Below are 20,942 nucleotides of genomic sequence, written 5' to 3' on the forward strand. Positions count from 1 at the left end.
TGACTGACTCGGTCCATGAGCAACTCGGTCCGTAACCAGCTCGGTCCCTATGGGAAAATGTACGCAAAAAGATTGCATTTCTTTGTGACAAGGCGATCCCAATAGTATTTAAGGCGGCCCACCCGTCGCCCGCTGAGCTGAGGTTGCGTTAGACTTGACTCAAGTCGGAATTGCTTTAATTAAGTCGGTATCTTTAAAAAAAAAAAAAAAAAAAAGTAGTAAAAATCACTTTGTTTACTTCTTTCCAGATGCCCGACAAGGTACACTTCAGCGCGCGTTCCACTTCAGTGCCGTATAACAATGCGCACACACTGTACGTACATTGTACAGCACGCGTATTACATGTGTGTGCATGTATTGCAGAGCATGTACATATACATGTGGTGCAAAAGTTAGCAATTCCGACTTGATCAATCTGCCATCAGCACCCCTCCCCTCGCGTGAACGCGCACGTATTCATCGATGCATATGCAACACCATCTCTATGCATATGCAGCAACATCGCTTGACCAATCAAAGTAACACATTTTTGAAGTCTCGTTTATTATTTTCAGTAGGTACGGAAGGCTGGATAACAATCTGCAAAAGTTTTAAAACGTAATCTCAATTTGTAGAGTTCAAACACATTATATTGGGATGATAATGCTAAGATCATCTGCTCTTGGATTGAATTAATAAGGAAATAAATGTGTGCTCCGGAGGTTTTTATCACTCGTTTAATACCGCTTAGAGTCTGGGTGCTGGTAATTATCAGCACCCAGACTCTAAGCGGTATTAAACAGAGTGATAAATACCGACCGAGCACATATTTATTCCCATTCATATTTACGGGATTTTTTGAACGAATTAATTGATAATTTTTTACGGATAAGGTATTTAATACCTTATCCGTAAAAAAAAATCAAATAATTCGTTTAAAAAATCCCGATTTTGTTCAACAAGTTCACTTCATGCTTTTTGAAACATCCCTCTAGCAAAATAATGGAGTGTTCAGCTGGCGAGTAAGATGTAAACAACCCTTTTATGGAGATTGGCGCGCGCGTAACATGTTCTGCGCGATGTCACGCAGAACGCACCTGGGGCGTTGCGTTTTGAATTTAGAACTATAAAATTCTGACTCGCTTGTAGTGTTGCGCATGCCTACGTGAGGATTGTGAACGTTCAATCAATGAAACGGTAAGAGGCACTGGATTTTTAGGAGTCCACATTTTATTGTGACACTGGAAAAGTGTTTAAGACCAGCTAGCCATGTCTTTATCGTCCGTTTAAGACCGGCCACGTGACAGGCTCTCGACCAATAGGAATAGCTCAACTGTCTGAGGTATTTATGAATAAAGAAGACGACATTCAAATGTTATTCAAAACAAAAGATAATTTTTATTGGGGTTAACCTGCAAAAAGATGTTGAGATCCATTGATACCGCTTCATGTTGTGCGTACCCAGAGCCGTTTCAAAGCATTACGTACGCGTGCGTGTATCTGTTTCTACTCCTCACCATGGGATGCGTGTGCGTTCTCCGCGAAACTTTGGCTGCGCGAATACGCAGACAGCGCTGATTGCGTATTAGGAATAACATCAAAACAATCTGCGCGCGTTTTTAAGAATCAAAACGCTCATTACCTGAAATATTGTGATATGATTGGCTTCTACCGAAATCGGTAGAAGCCAATCACATCGAGAATTAATTTCCATAGACTGTGTACAAACGTGGAACAAACCACAGAGGGGAAGAAATCCACAGAGGGGCCAACATGAAAAATATTTATTGCAGCTTTGCCGTTATTCACTACCCACACCCCACTGACAGTGGTCAGTGACATCCTAGACCTTACGATTACAGACTTATATAATACTGCGGCCGGGCGCGGCACTGTCACCGGCCTGCATCAAGGCGACGGCCGGTGGGGCTGTGCGGCCAGGCGCACAGCCCCATGGCCGGCCGTACCGTACCGTGCACCGTGGCGATGGCCGGTGGGGATGTGCGGCCAGGCGCGGCACACTGCCCGGGCACCGGCCGTGCACTGTTTTTCGCACATTTTCCCATCGGGACCGAGCTGGTTACGGACCGAGTTGGTCACGGACCGAGTTGGTCACGGACCGAGTTGGTCACGGACCGAGTCGGTCACGGACCGAGTTGACTCGGACCGAGTTGGTCACGGACCGAGTTGACCGGCACGCAATTGGAGGCGGACTTTTCCAAAATGGAGTTGCCCACAACTGTGATAAAAAGAAACTGTGACGGAAAATTAACAAATTTCGGCACATTGGGGGAGGTAAGCAGCAGTAGTAACACGGTAATCCTTAGTCCCACCAACTGGGGCGCTTGACCTCCTTTTTTGACATTTGGGATGTTGGTCTGTCGTACATGTACTGTAGGCTAGCCCCATATGTGGACATTTGTTGTGCCCATTCTTGAAAATCACGCAATCTTAAGAATGTGCATGCACATTCTTACGATTGTGCGACTGGATCCTTGCGCAATCTTCGCAAAAAATAATTCTTCCAGATTGAGCGCACATTCTTAAGAATGCGCGACAAGATAACGGTCTTGTTGATACTGAGCACCTGCTGCGCTTGGCAAGTCTAGCATCCTCGTTCACTGAGTCTTAATAATTATACTGTTGCAACGCAAGGCGCTGAAAAGTAGAGTGGATATGAAAAGTATACGCGTATTGGGGGGGGGGGGGGACCGGGGAAAAAATATGAGACATAATAATAGTGTATTGGAAAGAATTATGATTTTTGGGATAATAAAAGGGGGGGGGGGGACGTAAGAATGAAGAATGTGAAGAATGAGAATGAATACTGTGACATCTCATAGTGCTAATGCTATTTCTCATTTAAATTGCCACCAATTTATTGTTCACACCCCCATCATTACGCCGCAGAGCTGGATTCTATCTAGTCAAAAGAGAATTTGTTTTTCGTGGCATGCATATGATACATACAGGGACTTGTTACTTGTCTCTAGCCTAAACAAAGCACTTCCCAGACTAGTTCCCAGTCCTCCGTTATTACAAAACTTCCCATAGTGGGCAGAAAAAAAGCAATAATAACAGGTTTAATTTGATTCAAATTATCGTAGTTATACGAGTACAGAAGCATAGAACATTTTCTTTCCTTTTTATATGAATTGTTTCCCTTTTAACCGCTATACATTTCATTTAACATAATTATGGGCAAGATTACCATATGCGAAGTTCACTAATTTTCTCTGTATTGACTAACAAGCCCCCAGATAGCAATTTCATGTCATCAATTTGAGCAGTGAGAAAATACAAGCATTTTCTTAGAAAACACTTAGAATTGTTCAGTCCAATCTCATAGGGTTTGTACACAGGGTGTTGAGTGAACTTCGTATATGGAAATCTTTCCTAATTATGTTGTGCAATGTTTGTTAAGATTGTGCAAAATTCATAAATTGTGCACGTGATATTCCTAGCCAATCTTAAGAATGAGCGCTCATTCTTAAGAATGCGCGCTCATTCTTAAGAATGCGCGCTCATTCCTAAGAATGCGCGCTCATTCTTAACAATGCGCGCCCATTCTTAAGATTGCGTGATTTTCAAGAATGGGCACAACAGACTGCCTCCGTAAACAAATCATAGGCAACACATCCACATGTACAAAAACGTGTCGCACTTTTCCAAATTTTGATTTTCACATTTAGGCTTAGTTTGTAGGGTTTTTTGCTTTAGAAGCTTACTCACCCTCTTTATAGGCTAATCAGAAAGTGCTGCCTTTTTCAGATGTCTGTTTTTCGTGAAATTTCCAGATACAGTTGCACACATTTGCGTATCAAAATTTCAACATGAAATTTCACAAAAATTAGACATGTGAAAAAGGCAGCACTTTCTGATTGGCCTATAAAGAGGGTGAGAATGCTTCTAAAGCAAAGAAAACCCTACAAAGTAAGCCTAAATGTGAAAATCAAAATTTGGCAAAGTGCGACACGTTTTTGTACATGTGGATGTGTGGCCTATGTTTACGGAGGCAGTCCAGTAAATAGGCCACATTTATGGGGCTACATGTAGGCCTACTACTACAGTACGAACATCCCAAATGTCAAAATTCCCTAACATGGCGCACTTCGAAGCTTACCCAAATTTCCTTGTATAGTGTTACCAAACCTCTTTGTTGACAAACCTCAAATTCATGCAGTAAAATACTAGTACTTTTACCTTATTAATGCTTGCTTTTTAACCTCTGTGAACAATTTCGGTTTCATAAAATTTAATCCGAAATTCAAGAACGGTGGCATCCGGAAATTGGGCACAAATTGGCGGAGTTTTCCCTAACGTGGCGCACTTGAATAAATCTCGGAAAATTCCAGATTAACTTTAAAGAATTTCTGTAAACCTGATAAATTCTGATTAATAATTATTATCTCTACTTACTTACCCAGCCAGATGTTAGTCAGAAAATTATTTTCTTATTTTTCCTGGCATTTTCAAAGGGTTCACTTTGCACTTGAAAATACAATCGGAAAATCACGCCAAAATAAATTTTTCTTCTAACTTTGTTCAAGTAAAAAACCTCGCGATTTATGAACAGGAGTGTTTAGAACTTGATGAAATTTCACTTTCTGTGAAATTTCAGTTAAAACTTTTGCTCTAGGTAGGCGCTACAGGCGAAAAATGAAAGTGCGCCACGTTGGGGGCTGCGCCACGTTAGGGTACATCAACAATAGGCTAGGCCCTCTAGCTGCCTAGCGCCCCAGTGGGACTAGGTAATCCTTATCTTTAGGACACCTCTATTTTCACGAGTTCTGTTCAAAACTGACTTTGGCAGATGACTGTCCAGTAGTACCAAAGTGACTTTTGCAGGCTAAAGCAGTCTTTATGGGCCTATTGTTTCCCCCACCCCTCCCCCTAGCCCCATAATGTGGCCAATTTACTGGACTAGGCCTAGGCCTAGGCCTACCTCCGTAAATAAAGGCCACACTTCAACATGTTCAACCATGTACAAAAACATGTCAAACTTTGTCACATTTTGATTTTCACATTTAGGCTTAGTTTGTAGTTTATTTTTGCTTTAGAAGCATACTAACTCTCTTTATACTTAATAGGCTAATCAGAAAGTGCTGCTTTTTTCAAATGTCTAATTTTCGTGAAATTTCATGTTGAAATTTTGATACGCAAACGTGTGCAAACGAATCTGTACATAAAGTATGGTTGAAGTGTGCATTGGTGATTGGTCACAGCTGTTCAAGAGCACGGTGCTGTATACAGTGTGGAAACACACAATGTGTATATTGTACATTGACTGAGTACGACAGGAAAAACGTATTCGTACTCCGTCACGTAGGATGTAAACAACCAGGTTTTTTTTGTCTTTTCTCGGGAATGGTAAGACAGGTTGGTTTCCTTTCAACCAGATGTTTGAAATTGGGATTTCAGAACCTTGTACCCCTTTAAAGCTACCGGTATAGTCCATCATTTGTAATTAGTGCATTTTTTTCGTTTGAAGCAACAGAAGTGTTCAAAATCTAATAAAGGATACTGAACAACTTACTTGATGAAGTTTCAGCTCAGCTTCAGCTTCAGCTTCATATTCTGAGAAAAACAGCATTCTAGGATCTCAATTTTAAATCAAAAGTTGCTAAATCATGTTTCAAATTGTTTTGAATTGCAGCTTTACGCGATGTTGCACACTGATCCAACAAATTATAGCAAACGCGCGTGCGTGTGCGTCGTTCCAATGCTTGTGCACGCGCTGCGCCGAATATCAAAACGAACAACTAATTTAAATTTTCCTACGGTGCTTCTTAAGAAGCACCGTTGGAAATGCCTTCTTTCGTTGATTTCTTCAAAATGAGAGCTTGCCAGAAAGGATAATTTCACAGGGAGTTTAGTCCCCATACTATCTTTCAACCAGTATGTTTTTCAACAATAATTACGCCGGTTGCTTTTTTGGATAGCTGCAAATGATGGACTTGGGCTTTAAGTCCAAAGATTTATGAACGGAGCGTGCATGAGCGTGTGGCCACGTTTACGGGTCGAGGTGAAACGGTAGGCCCATATGTATCTCCTGGCCTTGTTTACAGCTTTTTAAAAGTAAACAATTTCAAAATTCGAGTAACTTCATAATTATCGAATCAGGATGATAAAACATACATGTACATGTACATGTACTGGTTAAAATTCACAAGGAAAGAAAAGAGAAAAAGGACTAGGCTATTCCTTGTGGCGAATGTATACATATATATAAAGCACCCGGCAACGCAAGGGACTTGACCGGGGCCCGTGACGCTGCTTACCGTACATCATTAGTTCTGGACGCAGTCTACCACATCCACTGCCGTGATGCGTGCCGCACGTGTATTCGAAAACAGCCTGATGATCTGTCGTCTCTTTGGACTGAATATTCACCAGAATAACCTGGGAATTGTCTGTAGGTCACGAAGAATGTTGTGGTAGGACTTTTGATGCTCATCTAGAGTTTTTTTAATGAACATAATACTATGAGTCCTTGGATAAAACATTGCTGGTTTTTTTACGGAAACGTCACAAACCTACCATTCATCAGAGCCATGTTGTCCGGTGTTTTCAGTTGGACCAGTTGCAGTATCCATGTTTTCGCTGGTCTCTTTTTCGTGCAGTTCGGGCTCAAATTTATATGGAAGAACGGCTTGGAGGTCACCGTTTCCTTGGTCAACATACTCATCAAAAAAAAAAAAAAGCGATGGACAGGAATGTTAATCTCTGCGAGTCTTTGAAAAAATGTTGATGTTTTTACTGCTTGACTCCGAGCCACATGTTGCTGGGGCGCATGGGGCAGCAGTAAACAGCCGTTGTATAAATAAGTCCTGTTTATTACGCACAATTTTTCTGATTTTACGAATTTGGCATGAAAAACTCGACGTCTGTTGATTTCAATTATGTGCTCGCCGACCAACGAATTACTCGATGAATTTCAGTTTTATAATCATACAAAAAATTGGGAGTTTGTCATTATGATATATATGGGTCTACTCTACAATAAAAAAAATACAAGAAACAAAAAGACGTTCAGCATGAAAATGTGATATAGTATACTGCACAGTGTAAAAGTGAGGGATTGTGAAAGTCTTTTCATATAGTAATACCATAATTATTGTAATGACCATATCAGCGTGTAAATCTTCTTTCTTTTCTCTTGTAGAATAAAGCAGTGCATCACTGGGGGGAGTTTGTACACATGCAGTGTCCAACAAAGTCAATGCATATGGTTGATATGGACTTAGGTACTCTAACTCCTAAATCTCTTGAATTGGAAGGACCTCATTTGCACCAGCCAACTGCACATCATGATACACTTCCTCATAAATCGTAAGTTTGTGCAATATGCACTTTAAAATATGTTCTCTACAAGCAGCACCGTTGCCAGCTCCTGGCATTGGGGGAGGGGGGGGGGGGGGCACAGTACAAACTAGGGGCCACACCATAAAAAAGAAACCCAAAGATATACCTTTCTACACTTATGGTTTTTGTCGATTGGGGGGCCAGTTGGTTGCTCGTCGGGGTGGGGCTGGCTTAATGATTTTCTCAAGGATTGAATCAACTTGTAAGCAGTTGAACTAAAGGGCTTTTTTTGTAGAAGACCTAGAAACTCAGCTGAATGACACCCAGTTCTGCCCCAGCAGCAGTTCATTACAGGACCAACATCAATTGACCAGCCTTTTCCATTATACATGGACAAGCGCCTATGATCTCCTTCAATCCTTATGTCGGAATTCTGTCTGTTGCAGCTTGCCAGCTGAGCTGTGCCGTCCTGATGCCATCAGCATTCACACCATTCAGTTGATGAAGCACAACCGCCGCATCCGGACAATTATTGCCGCTTCTCAGCAGCTGCAAACAGAAAGCAATGTACATGTAAGCGAAAGATTCATCCATTTATAGGCCCTATACATCTATTATTATATGTTATAAATATATATATACACATGTATTTTAGAGTAAAGTATTAAAACCTTCAGCTTTTCGTATGCAACAGTAAAGTGATCAGAGGAATTCAAAGCATAAGTGAAAGATTCAGCACAATTTTAAGGAGTTTGGTAAACCAGAAAGTCTCAAAAAGTGATGGAAGTTCTTGTGATCAAACCAATGTGTGCTATCAGGATTCACTTCATATCGAATAATTCATGTAGGATATTGTATAAGCTTGATCAAATCCTACGACCACAAAATCGGTAAACATGTACATGTGTAACTTCGTAAAGGTACACGTATGTATGTATGTATGTATGTATGTATCTATGCTTGTAAGTTTTGATTTACTTGACTTACTGCTGTCCTGCCGCAGATTGAGGAATCTTTGGAGCTAGCAGTCGTTTCACCATGGAATTCCAGTAGGGTCTGTTGTAGGCTAATCTACATGCTTTGGATATTGTAGATATTCTGAGATCCAGGCAGCTTTGTTTGATGTTGTCCAACCAATGCTTGGGCAGGGCTCTGTCCAGTGATTCTTCCTCCTAGGGCAACTTTGGGGTATCTGGTGTTTGGCATACGAATCACATGACCAAAGTAGGACAACTGCTTTGCTCTTAGTATTTTATCAACGATCGTAGGTTGTCATTTTGTTGCCTCCCTTTTTGAAGTGTTTCTGATTTTGTCTCTTCTTGATATGCCTAGGATATGTCTGAGGCAGGAAATCTCAAAGACTAGGAGTCTTTGCTCTTCCCGTTTCTTCAGTGTCCATGCTTCAGATCCGTATGTAGCAGTTGACAGGATGAGTACTTTGTACAACTCAATCTCAGTGTCACAGCTTATATCTTTAGATTCCCAGAATGAAGACAGTGTTTGCGTGTTGCCCATGGCTAGACCTTTCCCATTTTGATGTCTTGGCTGCTGGTAGATTTGTCGGTTAGAACACCGCCCAGGAAGGTGAATGTTGGTACTTGCTTCAAAGGCATGTTCTTAATAAGAATTGAACTATGTGTGCTCTCTTTTGTGATTATTTGCACCTCTTTTTACTCTGGTTAATGGTGAGACTGAATCTGTTGCTTGATATTTGAACCTTGGACATCAGTAGTTGGATATCTTCTTCAGATTCGGCAAGTATGACAATGTCATCAGCAAATGGTAGGTTGTTGATTGTTTTTGCCTTGGACTGTGACACCTATGTTCATTTCCAGATTTGCCCTGGTGATGACTAGCTCAAGTAGGATTGAATTTGCTGCGATGATAGTATGCAACCCTGTCTGACGCCTGTAAGGATTTTAAACCAGTCCGTCAAGCCGTTGTTGTCTCTCACAGCGCTCTTGGAGATGATGTACAAGGCCTGGAGTAGTCTCACATTCTTGCCGGGGTAGCCCAGGTGTCGCATAGTAGCCCAGAGTCCTTCTTGCCACAAGATGTCGAAGGCTTTTGTAGTCGATGTAGCAGAGGTACAAGGGATTTCCTATTTCGGTGTACTTTTCTATTATTTGTCTCGGAGTGAACATCTGGTCTATCGTGCTTCGACCAGGTCTGAATCCAGCTTGTGAGTCAGATAATATTTGTTCTGTTCTTTGCTCTTTGTTTGATTGTGCAGAATGGAGCAGAAGACCTTCCCTGCAAGACTGCGTAGACTTATACCCCTATAGTTGGCGCAGTCCAGTTTATCTTTTTTTCTTGAATATGGGAACAATGATGGCTTTTCTGCTTGAGTAATGGGCGTGTCTTGTAATACGCTAGTGTCTGATTGCAACTGCTTCATAATGTAGCATTTCAGTATACAATCAGCATTTCAAATGTGTTGTCAAATGATCAGAATATTACATACAGTACATTAAAACTGATGTGATTATGGGAGGGCTTGAGATCTTATCGGCATTTCATATCTTTTAAAAAAGAAACTAAATAGGCCATTCATTAAAAACACAACTGTTTAAATAATGATAACGACAGGATATATGTTTCCATGTCTAGGTTTATGTGATTTTTTCAAGAGATTTGAAAGGCATATCAGATCATTTATGTATTTTTTAATTGAAGAGGATATCAATGGAATTTTAGAGATAAAATTCTTTTTGAAATTCACATTATGTTGTATAAAAAGTAAATATGTGTTATGGATGGCACATTAGCTTGAAGCTAGTTGGAGTCAGCAATACTGACGCATTGGACAGGGGAGGACCGTGAAGTCTGGTGCTAGGAGCTTGTAGTGTTCTTGCTGGGCTGAAACATAAATAGTTCCTCTGTTACTTCTAATAGAAAGGAGAAGACCGAGGTGCAAGACCAAGATTGCAGTCATTACCAGCGACACCTCTTATGCTGGTTCCAACTAAGAGGACCTGGGCTTCTAGCAGCGACAACATGGGCCAGTTAGAGCAGCATGATGAGTGAGTCTTTAAAAAGCCCCTTGTACACCTTTTGAATCTAGATGTTTGTGGACAAACCTATGGCTGTTTCTGCAATTTGTTGTATTTTTTGTCATCTTATAGACTGATATAACATAGATTTGCGGTAGAAAGTTGTATAGTGTTCAATCATCAGTGCCAATAGTTTGGAAGCTATAGGCTTATAAAAATGCACCTTAAATGTGATGTCACATTTCATGTGATGACGTCATCATGACATCAGGTCAATTTTCATCCATAACACAAATCGGCTTTTTTGTTGTTGAAAACTTTCAAAGAAACTTTATTCTTTCTTAAGAAATTGTAGAGAGGAGGATGCCATGAAAATAACGTACATGTATGTCACTGGGACAGACAAGACGATATCAAATTACCATTTTTTTGATTGATGAAGATCTTTTTAACAACTGAGAATAGTAAGGGCCATGTAAACCCCAATTCATTTTTTTTCTAGACTGTTCAACCAAAGAAATAACTTGAAATAAAGACATGTTTACAGCTTCTCTGAAATAACGTTTGTTACATGGACAGATAGTAATAATCACGTTTGTGACAGCAAACTAAAACGATACTGATACTCAACCATGCAAGGCCGAAAATCGTATATCAGAATGCTCTACGGTGAGTGCACGAATAACCTTGTCAAGTTATACCAACGTTGTTGTACCAGACGTTGCAAACTGATAAATAAACTGACTTTTCTAAAGAGATGTAGAGATGCAAATGTAGTCCCAAAGAGTCTCCACCTACGAGACCTAATACAAGGAAACAATTCTTTTAAGCAAACATACATTACTCATGGAACAGCAAACACTGATCATTAAAGATTAACATTTGAAATAACTTTAATGAAATGCCATAATAGGAGAGACAATGTTTAACAAGAACACCAAGAAATTTGGTAAACATTAGCATGTCAATTCCAAATACTGGCAGTAAAGCCAAGTAAACAGTAAGCCAAGTGTCTGTTATGCACCCAGTGATATGTTAACAAACCACCAAGTACAACTACATGTATGCTACACTTCTGCAGTATGCTCAAATTTCACTTATGACCAAACAAGTTATTACGAAAGTTTAGTGGAGTGTTGGAGTGAACATAGTGGTCATAGAACACTGCTGGGCATTCCCAGCGTCCAATTTTCCTGGCTACATCAGGATCACAGCCTGTGTCAATTGCAACTGTAGCTGCTGTGGGTCGGAAGGATTTTGCACTGAAACCCCGCCCCCCAAGTCCAGCCAGACCTATAGCGGAATTAAGCTGATCTGCAATTGATCCAGCTGACAATGCTCCGTATGGTCTCTTAACCCTTACCCTACTAGACCCTCCAATGCATGCCAATATGTGCCTCAAGAAAATCTCCTATGTTTTTTGCATGGCCCTCCAATATCTGCCATGTCATTTCAAGGGTAACTGGACAGGCACTCCAATACATGCCACAGAGAACAATGAGAGTCCTCTGATAACAAAGTGAGTGCCCCCAGCTGGTCAGTATCAGGCACCCTCCAGGGCCTCCAACTCCTGCCAATTGGAGCCTTCACTGTCAAGATAGTTTATCTGCCAAGAAACTGCAGCTGGAGGGCATTGGCATAACCAACTGACATGCAGTAAACTACCCTCAGAGAGTAAGGGTTAAGAGTGACGAACAGTTGGTCATCCTTGCATAACAGCCGATGGGTGTGGGATTTGCGGATGTAAGTGTGCAGGCAGGAGACTGGGTCCACCCACTGATTGTCCGCTGCTGGGATGGTAACTGAGAAGCCTTTACGGTGAATGTCATTCTTGATCCCGAAGAACTGGATTGACGGTGTTCCGTTCTCGTGGAAAGTAAGCTGACTTTTGCACATAACCATAGGCTCGCTAGGTCCATTTTCGTTGAACAGTACACCCTTAGGTGCAAGGTCGGATGGCCTCGCCATAACCGCGAGTGTCAAGAGCGTTATTGCTTTCAAGCGTAGACGCTTTAAGTCCAGTCCTTCATTGTCACCCCAAGATTGGAAGAGACTGACAAAAGGCTGTATTGGCATGACAGATGAACGTGTCATTGGAGCAGTGGTACCACTCTTTTCAAGAGCGGTAATCAGTCTATGAAGCTCGGCAGAGTTTGTCGGATTGTTCTTGCCTGGAGAAGCCTGATAAAGGGCTGTCAAGGCAGCCATGGTGCTACGCAAAACTGACCGTGGCTTTGAGGATGAGTCCGCCACTAAGCACAGAAACTCTGCTAATGTGGCAGTGTCATATGGTGGATACTGCAATTGTCTTTCCACACAAAATTTGCGAAGTCTCTGTAATTGGCGGTCATATACACGCATGGTAGTAGGCGCCCAGCCGAGTATGCATTGTGAGCTGGCCCTTGGTGACCAGTTCAACAGTTTTAAGTGACTGCTCCAGACACTCGCCAAGCCATAAGTTGCCAGTGGGCATTCTTTAGTGGTTCTGGTCTTACTCCCACTGACCACACAGTCCGTTTTGAGTTTGGGAGGGATATGGGTGGCGCTATTGACATTTCTTGAAGCGTTTGATACCAGATTTGTGCTGGCCAACATGGTGTGATCAATGTTGCTGTTGCGTGTTGCTGCTTGAGTGTCTCTATCACTTTTGGGATAGTCGGAAAGGTGGGTTTACATAATTGTTTTCCGACCCCCAATTGTTCTGAGCCATAGCATCCACTCCCTCCGATCTTGGATCGAAGAAGCGACTGTTGTAGCGGGGTAGCTGTGTGTTGAGGATTGTTGCACAGCGATCGATGGTGTGAGGGCCCCATTTTCTGTTCAGCCATTGGAAGAGACCCGTGTGAAGTCGCCATTCATATCGCGGGTTGAGTCGGGAGAGGGCATCGGCCAAACTGTTGTCCCGGCCTGCTAAATATCGTGCGGTGATGGCGATATTGTGTTGAAAAGCTAATGCCCATATCGCTGTTGAAATATCTGACAAGTCCTGTGCCGGGCCCCCGAGATGGTTCAAGTAGGCCACCGTGCTGATGTTGTCGGACACAATTTCGATTGACTTCCCCTTTACTGTGGGGAGGAACGAATGAAGTGCCATAAGTACTGCACACATTTCGCGATAATTGGAGGGCATGTTGCTCAACCTTTCGTTCCAAAAACCTGCTGCTTTTTGTTCGAGGATCCATGCTCCCCAACCTGTGGACGATGCATCGGTAAACATTTGGAGTTCCACAGGTCGTCGCTGTATTGGAGTGTGGTTCCAATTGTTTAGGGCCTTGCGCCACCATTGTAGGTCCTTTATCGCTGCTGGCGTAAGTTTCAGACTGTCGTGCCAAGAAGTCTTGGTTGCAATGACCCTGTACACATTGCGAAGCAACAGTTTTACAGGTAAGATCACCTGTGCCATAGACACACACTGTCCGGCTATGCGTGCAAGGGCCCTTGCTTGTATGGTTGGTTTTCGTAGCGCCCTCTGAATGTCGCGCCGGAGTTTTCGCGTTTTCTCTTGAGGAATGCATATTGTTGGCACAGTGCCCGGGCAGGTTGAGATATTATACCCGATCCACAATTTTGTTTGTTCAGGTACCAATGAGGATTTGTCATAATTAATTGTCCACCCAAGATCCTCAAGAGTGGCAATTAGGAAGTCTGATTGGGCAGCAATATTACTTGGGGATGCCGCAAGTAACCAGTCATCAACAAACAGGCTGCACGTAAACCACAGACCCTAACATATTCAAGAACCGGTCGCAAAACTTTTGCAAAGAAGTAAGGTGAGGCGTTTAACCCAAATGGAAGTCTGGTCCAGCAATAATAATTATGATTCCATTTAAAACCTAGGAAGGTTTGATGAGATTCACAAACAGGCACATGATAAAACCCATCCTTGAGATCAATCGTAATTAACTGGTCCTCACTCTTCACTAATGAATAAACAACGTCAATTTTCTCGTTAGAAAAACTTGGGAGCATCAATGTAAGAATTCACAACACGTAAATCAATAATAAGTCTCCACTTATTTTTGCCCTTCTTCGGTACCACATTCAGTGGAGAGACAACTCTAGGTTTAAAGGCACATCTGGCAATAATACCTTTCTGAAGCAAGTTCTTAATCTCACTATTCAAAAATGTTATTTGATCACTTGCAAAATTTCTGTTAGGTAATTCAATCACCGGTGGGTCAGTGGTAAACGGTAGTGTAACACCGCATTGAAGCCAACTAATAACAGTAGGCGACGCACCTATTTCTTGCCACTTGGAATAGTTAGAGAGTGGCATGATTCAGAACTATTCTCCTCCATATTGAGGTTGGTTGGGAGGATAGTTGGCTGCTAAGCCATGGAACACATCCGTTCTACCTTGACGACGACCACCTACACCTCTACTATAATTTCTATAAGAATAACCCCTGCCTCTGGAGGCATATGACCTAGTATTTGAACGTGCCCCTGATGCTGGTTTTCTTGAAGCTGCGGCTAGTTCTGCTGCTAATTTTAGCTGGTTCACCCCTCGATCAGAGAAGCAAGCATTGTTTTTCTGAAAGCTGCGAAACAACTTGGAGGTATCCTCGTCGAATTGTGATGCCACAATAACTGCCTCGTACTCACGCTGATTGTAGTCCAAGTTGGCTTTCAAACTTACAGCCAGCTGGTCCAAGAATGCTGGATCCACACTTTCATTCTTGTGAAGGTCGCTGTACGCTAGCTGAAGTACTTTCAGAGCTGTTTCTACGTAGCGACTGCTCTTTGTAGCAGAAAGTAAAGTGCCCTCTCAGTTTTATTATTGGTACCTGATGGGCAGGGGCCCTCACACAGCCTGAGGGAAGAGTCCAGATGTACTCGTGAGACGGTATCCTTAACCGCACTGAATTCCTTTTGGATATCTTCTTTACTGATGGCGGCCGCACCGGTGTCAGTGGCTGGTGTGTCTGCCTGATTATCACAGGCGCAATCGGGCTTGTCGTGTGGTGTCGTTTTGACCACACTGTCCTTTGTAACGGCTGACGTTTCCTCCAATTTCGGTGCAATCCTCGTTTCTAGTGCCGATAATCTCTTCTGAATATCGTTGAGCAAAGTCAACAGTTGTGTATTTTCACCAGAATCGTGCTCTGCAACAGACATTTTGTGTCAATTTGACGATTTTTTACGGCATCGAAAGCCGGATCATGCGGTGTGAATGCGCGATAGAACACAAGACCCCGGATGTCATGACCTGAATTGTAAACAGGGCAGAGGTCATGACATCCAAGCCAACAGTGTGGGGGCGCTGTTCCATTGTAATTACTGTGCTTGAATCATACACACTGCCAATAAAGCCCTACTCCGATCACAAATTGCCTCCACCCGATGTTTCCTATACCGAACTGATCAAGAAATAATGAGTAGGAAGGCTAGTCTCCGTACGACTATGCACACAACTGATTATGATAAGATATCAGCCCTCTCGGAGATCCAAAAATTCCAACGCCTCACTTCCTCTCACACAAAAAGAATAGACAGAGCCTCACGGAACACGTCCAAAAACAATCGGAACAATGATGACAAGGAGAAAACGAAGTTGGTGGTAAACCTCAGCCAACGCCATCTTTGTAAAACGAAATCAAACGTCTTAGCCTTGGGTATGAGTTTTGCCACCTACCCTAACAAGATTCCAGTAGAGGAGTTCATTCAATCGATTGAACCTTCTATTCGTAAACTTGGCATACAGAAAGCAGACGACATCTGTATGCAAGTACACCAAGTCCTGAAGCACTCAAAGCCTCCCATATCAAACATACATGTAACAAGACTGGAACACCAGGCTATCAACAGCCTCTGCAATGTTACTTCATTACACATTCTAAAGGCAGAATGCAATTGTCATAATGGACTGCACAGAGTATGATCAAAAGGTTCAGGATATCCTCAACACAGATACCTATGTATATCCGCCTAATCATAGCACAGCCTTACCGACTCCGTTATACAGGCATCTTTGCCCTCCAGCTCCAAATGCCCAAGATTCTTAGGCCAACCAAAGATTTACAAACCCGATAAACCACTCCAACCCAATGTGTCTTCAACCTACAACCTCGCGCAACACTTAACATATCTCCTACACCCACTCGTTGGCAACACGCCTCACCATGCACCCAATTCAGCAGGGTTCATCAACACCATAAAGGGAATTCAACTACAACCCGCCGACATGCTAGTGAATTTTGATGTCAAGTCTTTATTCACTAATGTACCGACTGAAGAGGCATGCCTCGTAACCAGTCTCAGACCCCGAACACACCTGACATGCCGGTTGCCGTCCTTCCATGCATTGGCCATGCATCGCACAAGATCCAGCGTACCCTCCATGAAGTCAATATTAAGGTCTACTACCAAACCCGGAATAAATTAGAAGTGAAATTGAACACCAACAAAGACAAACACAATCCGAGCAGTCAAGCAGGAGTTTACTGAATTCCTTGCTCGTGTGGCAAAGTGTAGCATAATCAGCACTGCTTTTCCCCTCCATTTTTGCATGCGGTTGCCCTTATCAGAACTTGCTGTGTGACACAGTACATGTATTAGAATTTTTTTTAAAGATTTCTGTCTGTTTTCACAAAATGTTAATTTTGGGGTGTGATTACACAGCATGAGCTATTGGTGAGGGGGCCACCTCCTTCCCTTTAGTTTGTACATGTACACCACTTCTTTTATACAAATATCTTGCCTATTTTTGTGTAATTTTAATTTAAACAATGGAGATGCCTTACATGCATATCAGGTTGGGTTATATAATCCTTTTATCTTTCTACCATTCTATTCTCTTTTTTTTTTTAAAGAATATGCAAGCCAACAATATTAAACACTAGTGTACAAAATGAAATGTTCACATCCAGAAAACTGAGCAGGCGAGCCGTGGCTACAATATGTGCACATGCGGGCTATGAAAGTAAGTGGCTGATGACCTTTGATATTCTCATCTTTACTTCTGTAGAACGATAGTTGCCATACCCCTCCCCTGTCTCCCAAATGTGTTTCCCCTCTCTCTTGCTAACATTTTTGGAGCATTTATTTTTCATTATAGCTATAAAGAGGAAATAATTGTTTCAGAATGAAAGGGAACAAATTAAAGAAACATGAAATACTCAACTAATACAACAGCATAGTTTTAACGCACACTTGAGTTTACCCACTCTCTGGCTAGAGCTGGATTTCCTCATCAATGAGATTAAGTCCCAGGTGATCCCGTTTCAAAGGCTGACAAACATGTTTGCTGCTTACCGGTATGACCTATCGGGTGTCTCCAAAAAAGTATACCCATTTTTAAACATAAATTATCACAAAATCCACTGAATATTTCAGAAAAAGAGGTATCCAGAAACTCCAAGACAGACGGAAATTGTCCATGGTGTTCTAATTGTTGGACATTCTCACAAAATGTGAAAGGCCATGTGTCAAGATAAATCAGGACATGAGCACAGAATCATTGACAGATGATTAGTGGCAAAGCAACTGTCACTGTTTCCCAACTGATCCCAGTGCGTGAAATTAGACAAAAAAAGTGGTCAGACAAAATGTCCGAGCACAATCAAAAGTGTTCTGCCATTGTCAAGTTTTGATCTGCCATTTAGCGTTCCAAATTTGATTCACGCGCTCATTTCTATAGTAAGCCACGTTGTGAGAATTTAGTAACAATCACGCACTTAAAGCATACAGCGCAACACAACGTACTTTGATCTTGCTAAATTCTCATTACATGTATGCGCGTCAATGTCCTTATCATACTCTATATTTCGACTCGTCACTATACAGACTCGATTCAAGTCTGCAGAAAACATAACTTAAACTGGGTGAAATTGCAGTTCTGAATGTCCAAAGAGGCTCGATCGAATCATTATAGCAAGGAATAGAGGTTGAATCAGGTCCAATTTAACACTTTTGCCCAATAGAAATTAACTGGGAATTCCACAAACGGCCACTGCTCATTTCCATAAAATGACTTGAAAAGTACAAAAAGTTGTATTAACTGATTTGTAGAAGAAACACGAAGACTGCTGATCGAAACACAATTGATCAACTTGATTTCACGTCTATTTTTTGGCAAACGGCACGTACGTACGAATGCCAATCTATCGCTGTGCACGCCGCGCTGTACTAGACTGTGTAATGATTGGGGTGTAAACGCGTTGCATCTATTGCGTGAATATAAGACAACACGTACATGTACATGTAGTTAGCAGCCGCTCAGCGTACGGTAAGTATTACAGACCGGATCATCGGAAATAAACAACAAAATACTTTTGAGTGCAAGCGTTTATTTCATACTTCTGAAAAAGACAACTCCACAAAGAATACATAAATCGCTCGGACATTTTGTCTGAGCACATCTGCATTTGGTCGGACAAACCATGAAAGTGGTCGGAAAATGTCCGATGTCGGACTGTAATTTCACGCACTGTCAGATCCCTTAGATTCCAAGGGGACCCTTGCCAGAACTGCCTAGAAAGATTTTTTTAAGAGGTTCATGCCTCAGCAAATTCAGCCTACTGGCAAAGGGAAATGTGCATTCTGGCAGGCATTTGCCACCTGGATTAAAATCGATCTGAGTATGTGATGATCATTCACGCTGAAGCATCCAAGTCAAAGCCAAGGCATTGTGCCAACTAATGTCCAAAATAACTGCCCATTCTGGCAACTAGGATGCCTCTGAAAGCACTGTAATAGCCTGACTTTTGCATGACACCTTTCACTTTTTGGTATCGCTATATAAAACTTTTAAAAGATGGAATTTTGCGTCGGGGTGATATAAATCAAATTAGGTTTTGCCCTTCACCGACGTTTTTTAAAAAACGTCGGTGAAGGGCAAAACCTAATTTGATTTATATCACCCCGACGCAAAATTCCATCTTATAATAGTTTATGCGGTACCCGCTGCTATGTACATCAGATTCGAACCGGCCAACCGATCCCGTTAGCTCGGTGGTCGAGTGGTAAGACATCTGCACTAGAAAGCAGGAGGTCATGGGTTCGAGTCCCACCCGAGTGATTTTTTCCAACTTTCACTCGGGAGGTAACACACTGAGTATACAGTGTAAAAAAAAAAAAAAAAAAAAAAACGTCGGTGAAGGGCAAAACCTAATTTGATATATAAAACTTGTATGATGATGCCCCTCTTCATTGCATTTAATGAAGTACATGTAGTTGTAGCTGTGAAAGCTTATGCACACTTTCACTTTAGTTAGTCATTTAAGGTGATACCTTACTTTTCCATTTGATTTTGCCTGACTAACACAGCTGCCCACCACTTGTTTGTATAGTGAGCCAAGAATCAGCCACAGAAACCCTGACTGATGTTCTTCATGAGTATTTGACTAAGGTGTGCAAGTTGCTAAGGGGGGCTGTGGACAAGGAGGCACTGACAAGCTGCACTGGATTCCAGGTGGGTTATGTCAACACAGGTGCTTGGATTGAAGTCTGCATATTTTAACATTCAAATTTGAGTACAGTTTTCTGGTTTGGAATTTGGAAACTTGAGATTTGAAACCAGTGTTGAGAACAACTGTCAAGTATACGGAGCACTTTGACCCTATTTCCACATTTGTGTTCCTGGCAAGAATTTATTACAACATACCTAATTTCGTCTTTGAATAGAACTGATAACTTTTTTTTCAATTTTAGAAGGACGATTATTATTAATAAATAGATTCTGATGTCAGCGGATTTTTGTCGATGTTACTCAATAAATTGATGCAATGGGGCATCAGTATGGCTGATTATTTCTGTCATATACACAATAGCTTCAAACAAAGCAGTTTGCAATGACGATCACTTTTATGCCACGAGATTTCACACTTCTGTTTGTGAATTAATGCATTTTTCTTAACACAATGACAGACATGAGTGTACAAACTCATAAATGCTCAGCATGAAAGAATATCACATGAGATATCCAACACAATGAACTGGGGCAATTTCTGCAAGCACATCAGCTTACAACTCACCGGTGTTCCTGGCAAGAAGTTATAAGAATGTATCTTTTGTTTTTTCTTCATGTTTTTAAAGGCGAAGTTGGAAATTCAAATATATTCTGTATCTACAATTTCTGTTTTACATATTTTAGAATCTCCAGTTTCACAAGTCAGTAGTCATTTCACATGTCATAGATTGTTGAAATTCCTTTTTTTCTGCTGAGAATAAAAGTCATTGTGCAGATGATGTGACCTGTACTGTAAGTTCATTTCTTGCAGTGTTGATTTCAATCAAACTTTTATAAGCCATTTTCTGGGCTTAGAAACCACTTGTCTTTTCCACAGGATGTCTTGTCGCAAGTCCTGCAAGAGATTGGCATAGGTGACACAGAGACACTCTTCAAATTCTGGAAAGCTGGGATTAAGGACTACCATGCCTTCATACAGAAGAGAAATTCTCAACTCAGGGAGCAGTATGACAAACTAAGGGTGGGTACTGAAGCTCTAGTCTTGCTGAAATTAGTGGAAGTGCCTTATAAAAGAAACCAGGCTCCACAAACTGGCTTCAACCATGATACCATGACACCAAGCATGTTTTGTGGTAAGTACATTCCACTCAATAATCTATGAGGAGTGCCAACATTGTATACACATATGATTCGAGCTCCTGCATCAGTTTAAAGGTATAGTCCATCATTTGTAATTTGTGCATTTTGTTCGTTTG

The 20,942-nt window shown here is 41.7% G+C and overlaps 1 protein-coding gene across 4 annotated transcripts in view; it reads left to right on the plus strand.

The window, feature by feature from the left end:
- The window catches only part of LOC119729749 (STAGA complex 65 subunit gamma-like), a 41,917-nt gene that overhangs the window by 7,029 nt on the left and 13,946 nt on the right, over nt 1–20,942 (plus strand). The window contains exons 1-7 of one of the 4 annotated variants that reach the window (XM_038202494.1): nt 1,896–2,295; nt 7,145–7,311; nt 7,731–7,857; nt 10,180–10,307; nt 17,147–17,199; nt 19,568–19,689; nt 20,564–20,707. In XM_038202494.1, the coding sequence (XP_038058422.1) occupies nt 2,203–2,295; nt 7,145–7,311; nt 7,731–7,857; nt 10,180–10,307; nt 17,147–17,199; nt 19,568–19,689; nt 20,564–20,707 (834 nt within the window). In that variant the 5' untranslated portion in view covers nt 1,896–2,202. Of the gene's footprint in view, nt 1–1,895; nt 2,296–7,144; nt 7,312–7,730; nt 7,858–10,179; nt 10,308–17,089; nt 17,200–19,567; nt 19,690–20,563; nt 20,708–20,942 lie in introns of those variants that run through there. The other 3 variants (XM_038202475.1, XM_038202484.1, XM_038202503.1) reach the window with 3 other exon arrangements.

The sequence above is a fragment of the Patiria miniata genome, unplaced genomic scaffold, assembly GCF_015706575.1.
Source record: "Patiria miniata isolate m_02_andy unplaced genomic scaffold, ASM1570657v1 HiC_scaffold_1, whole genome shotgun sequence".
NCBI classification, from domain to species: Eukaryota; Metazoa; Echinodermata; class Asteroidea; order Valvatida; family Asterinidae; genus Patiria; species Patiria miniata.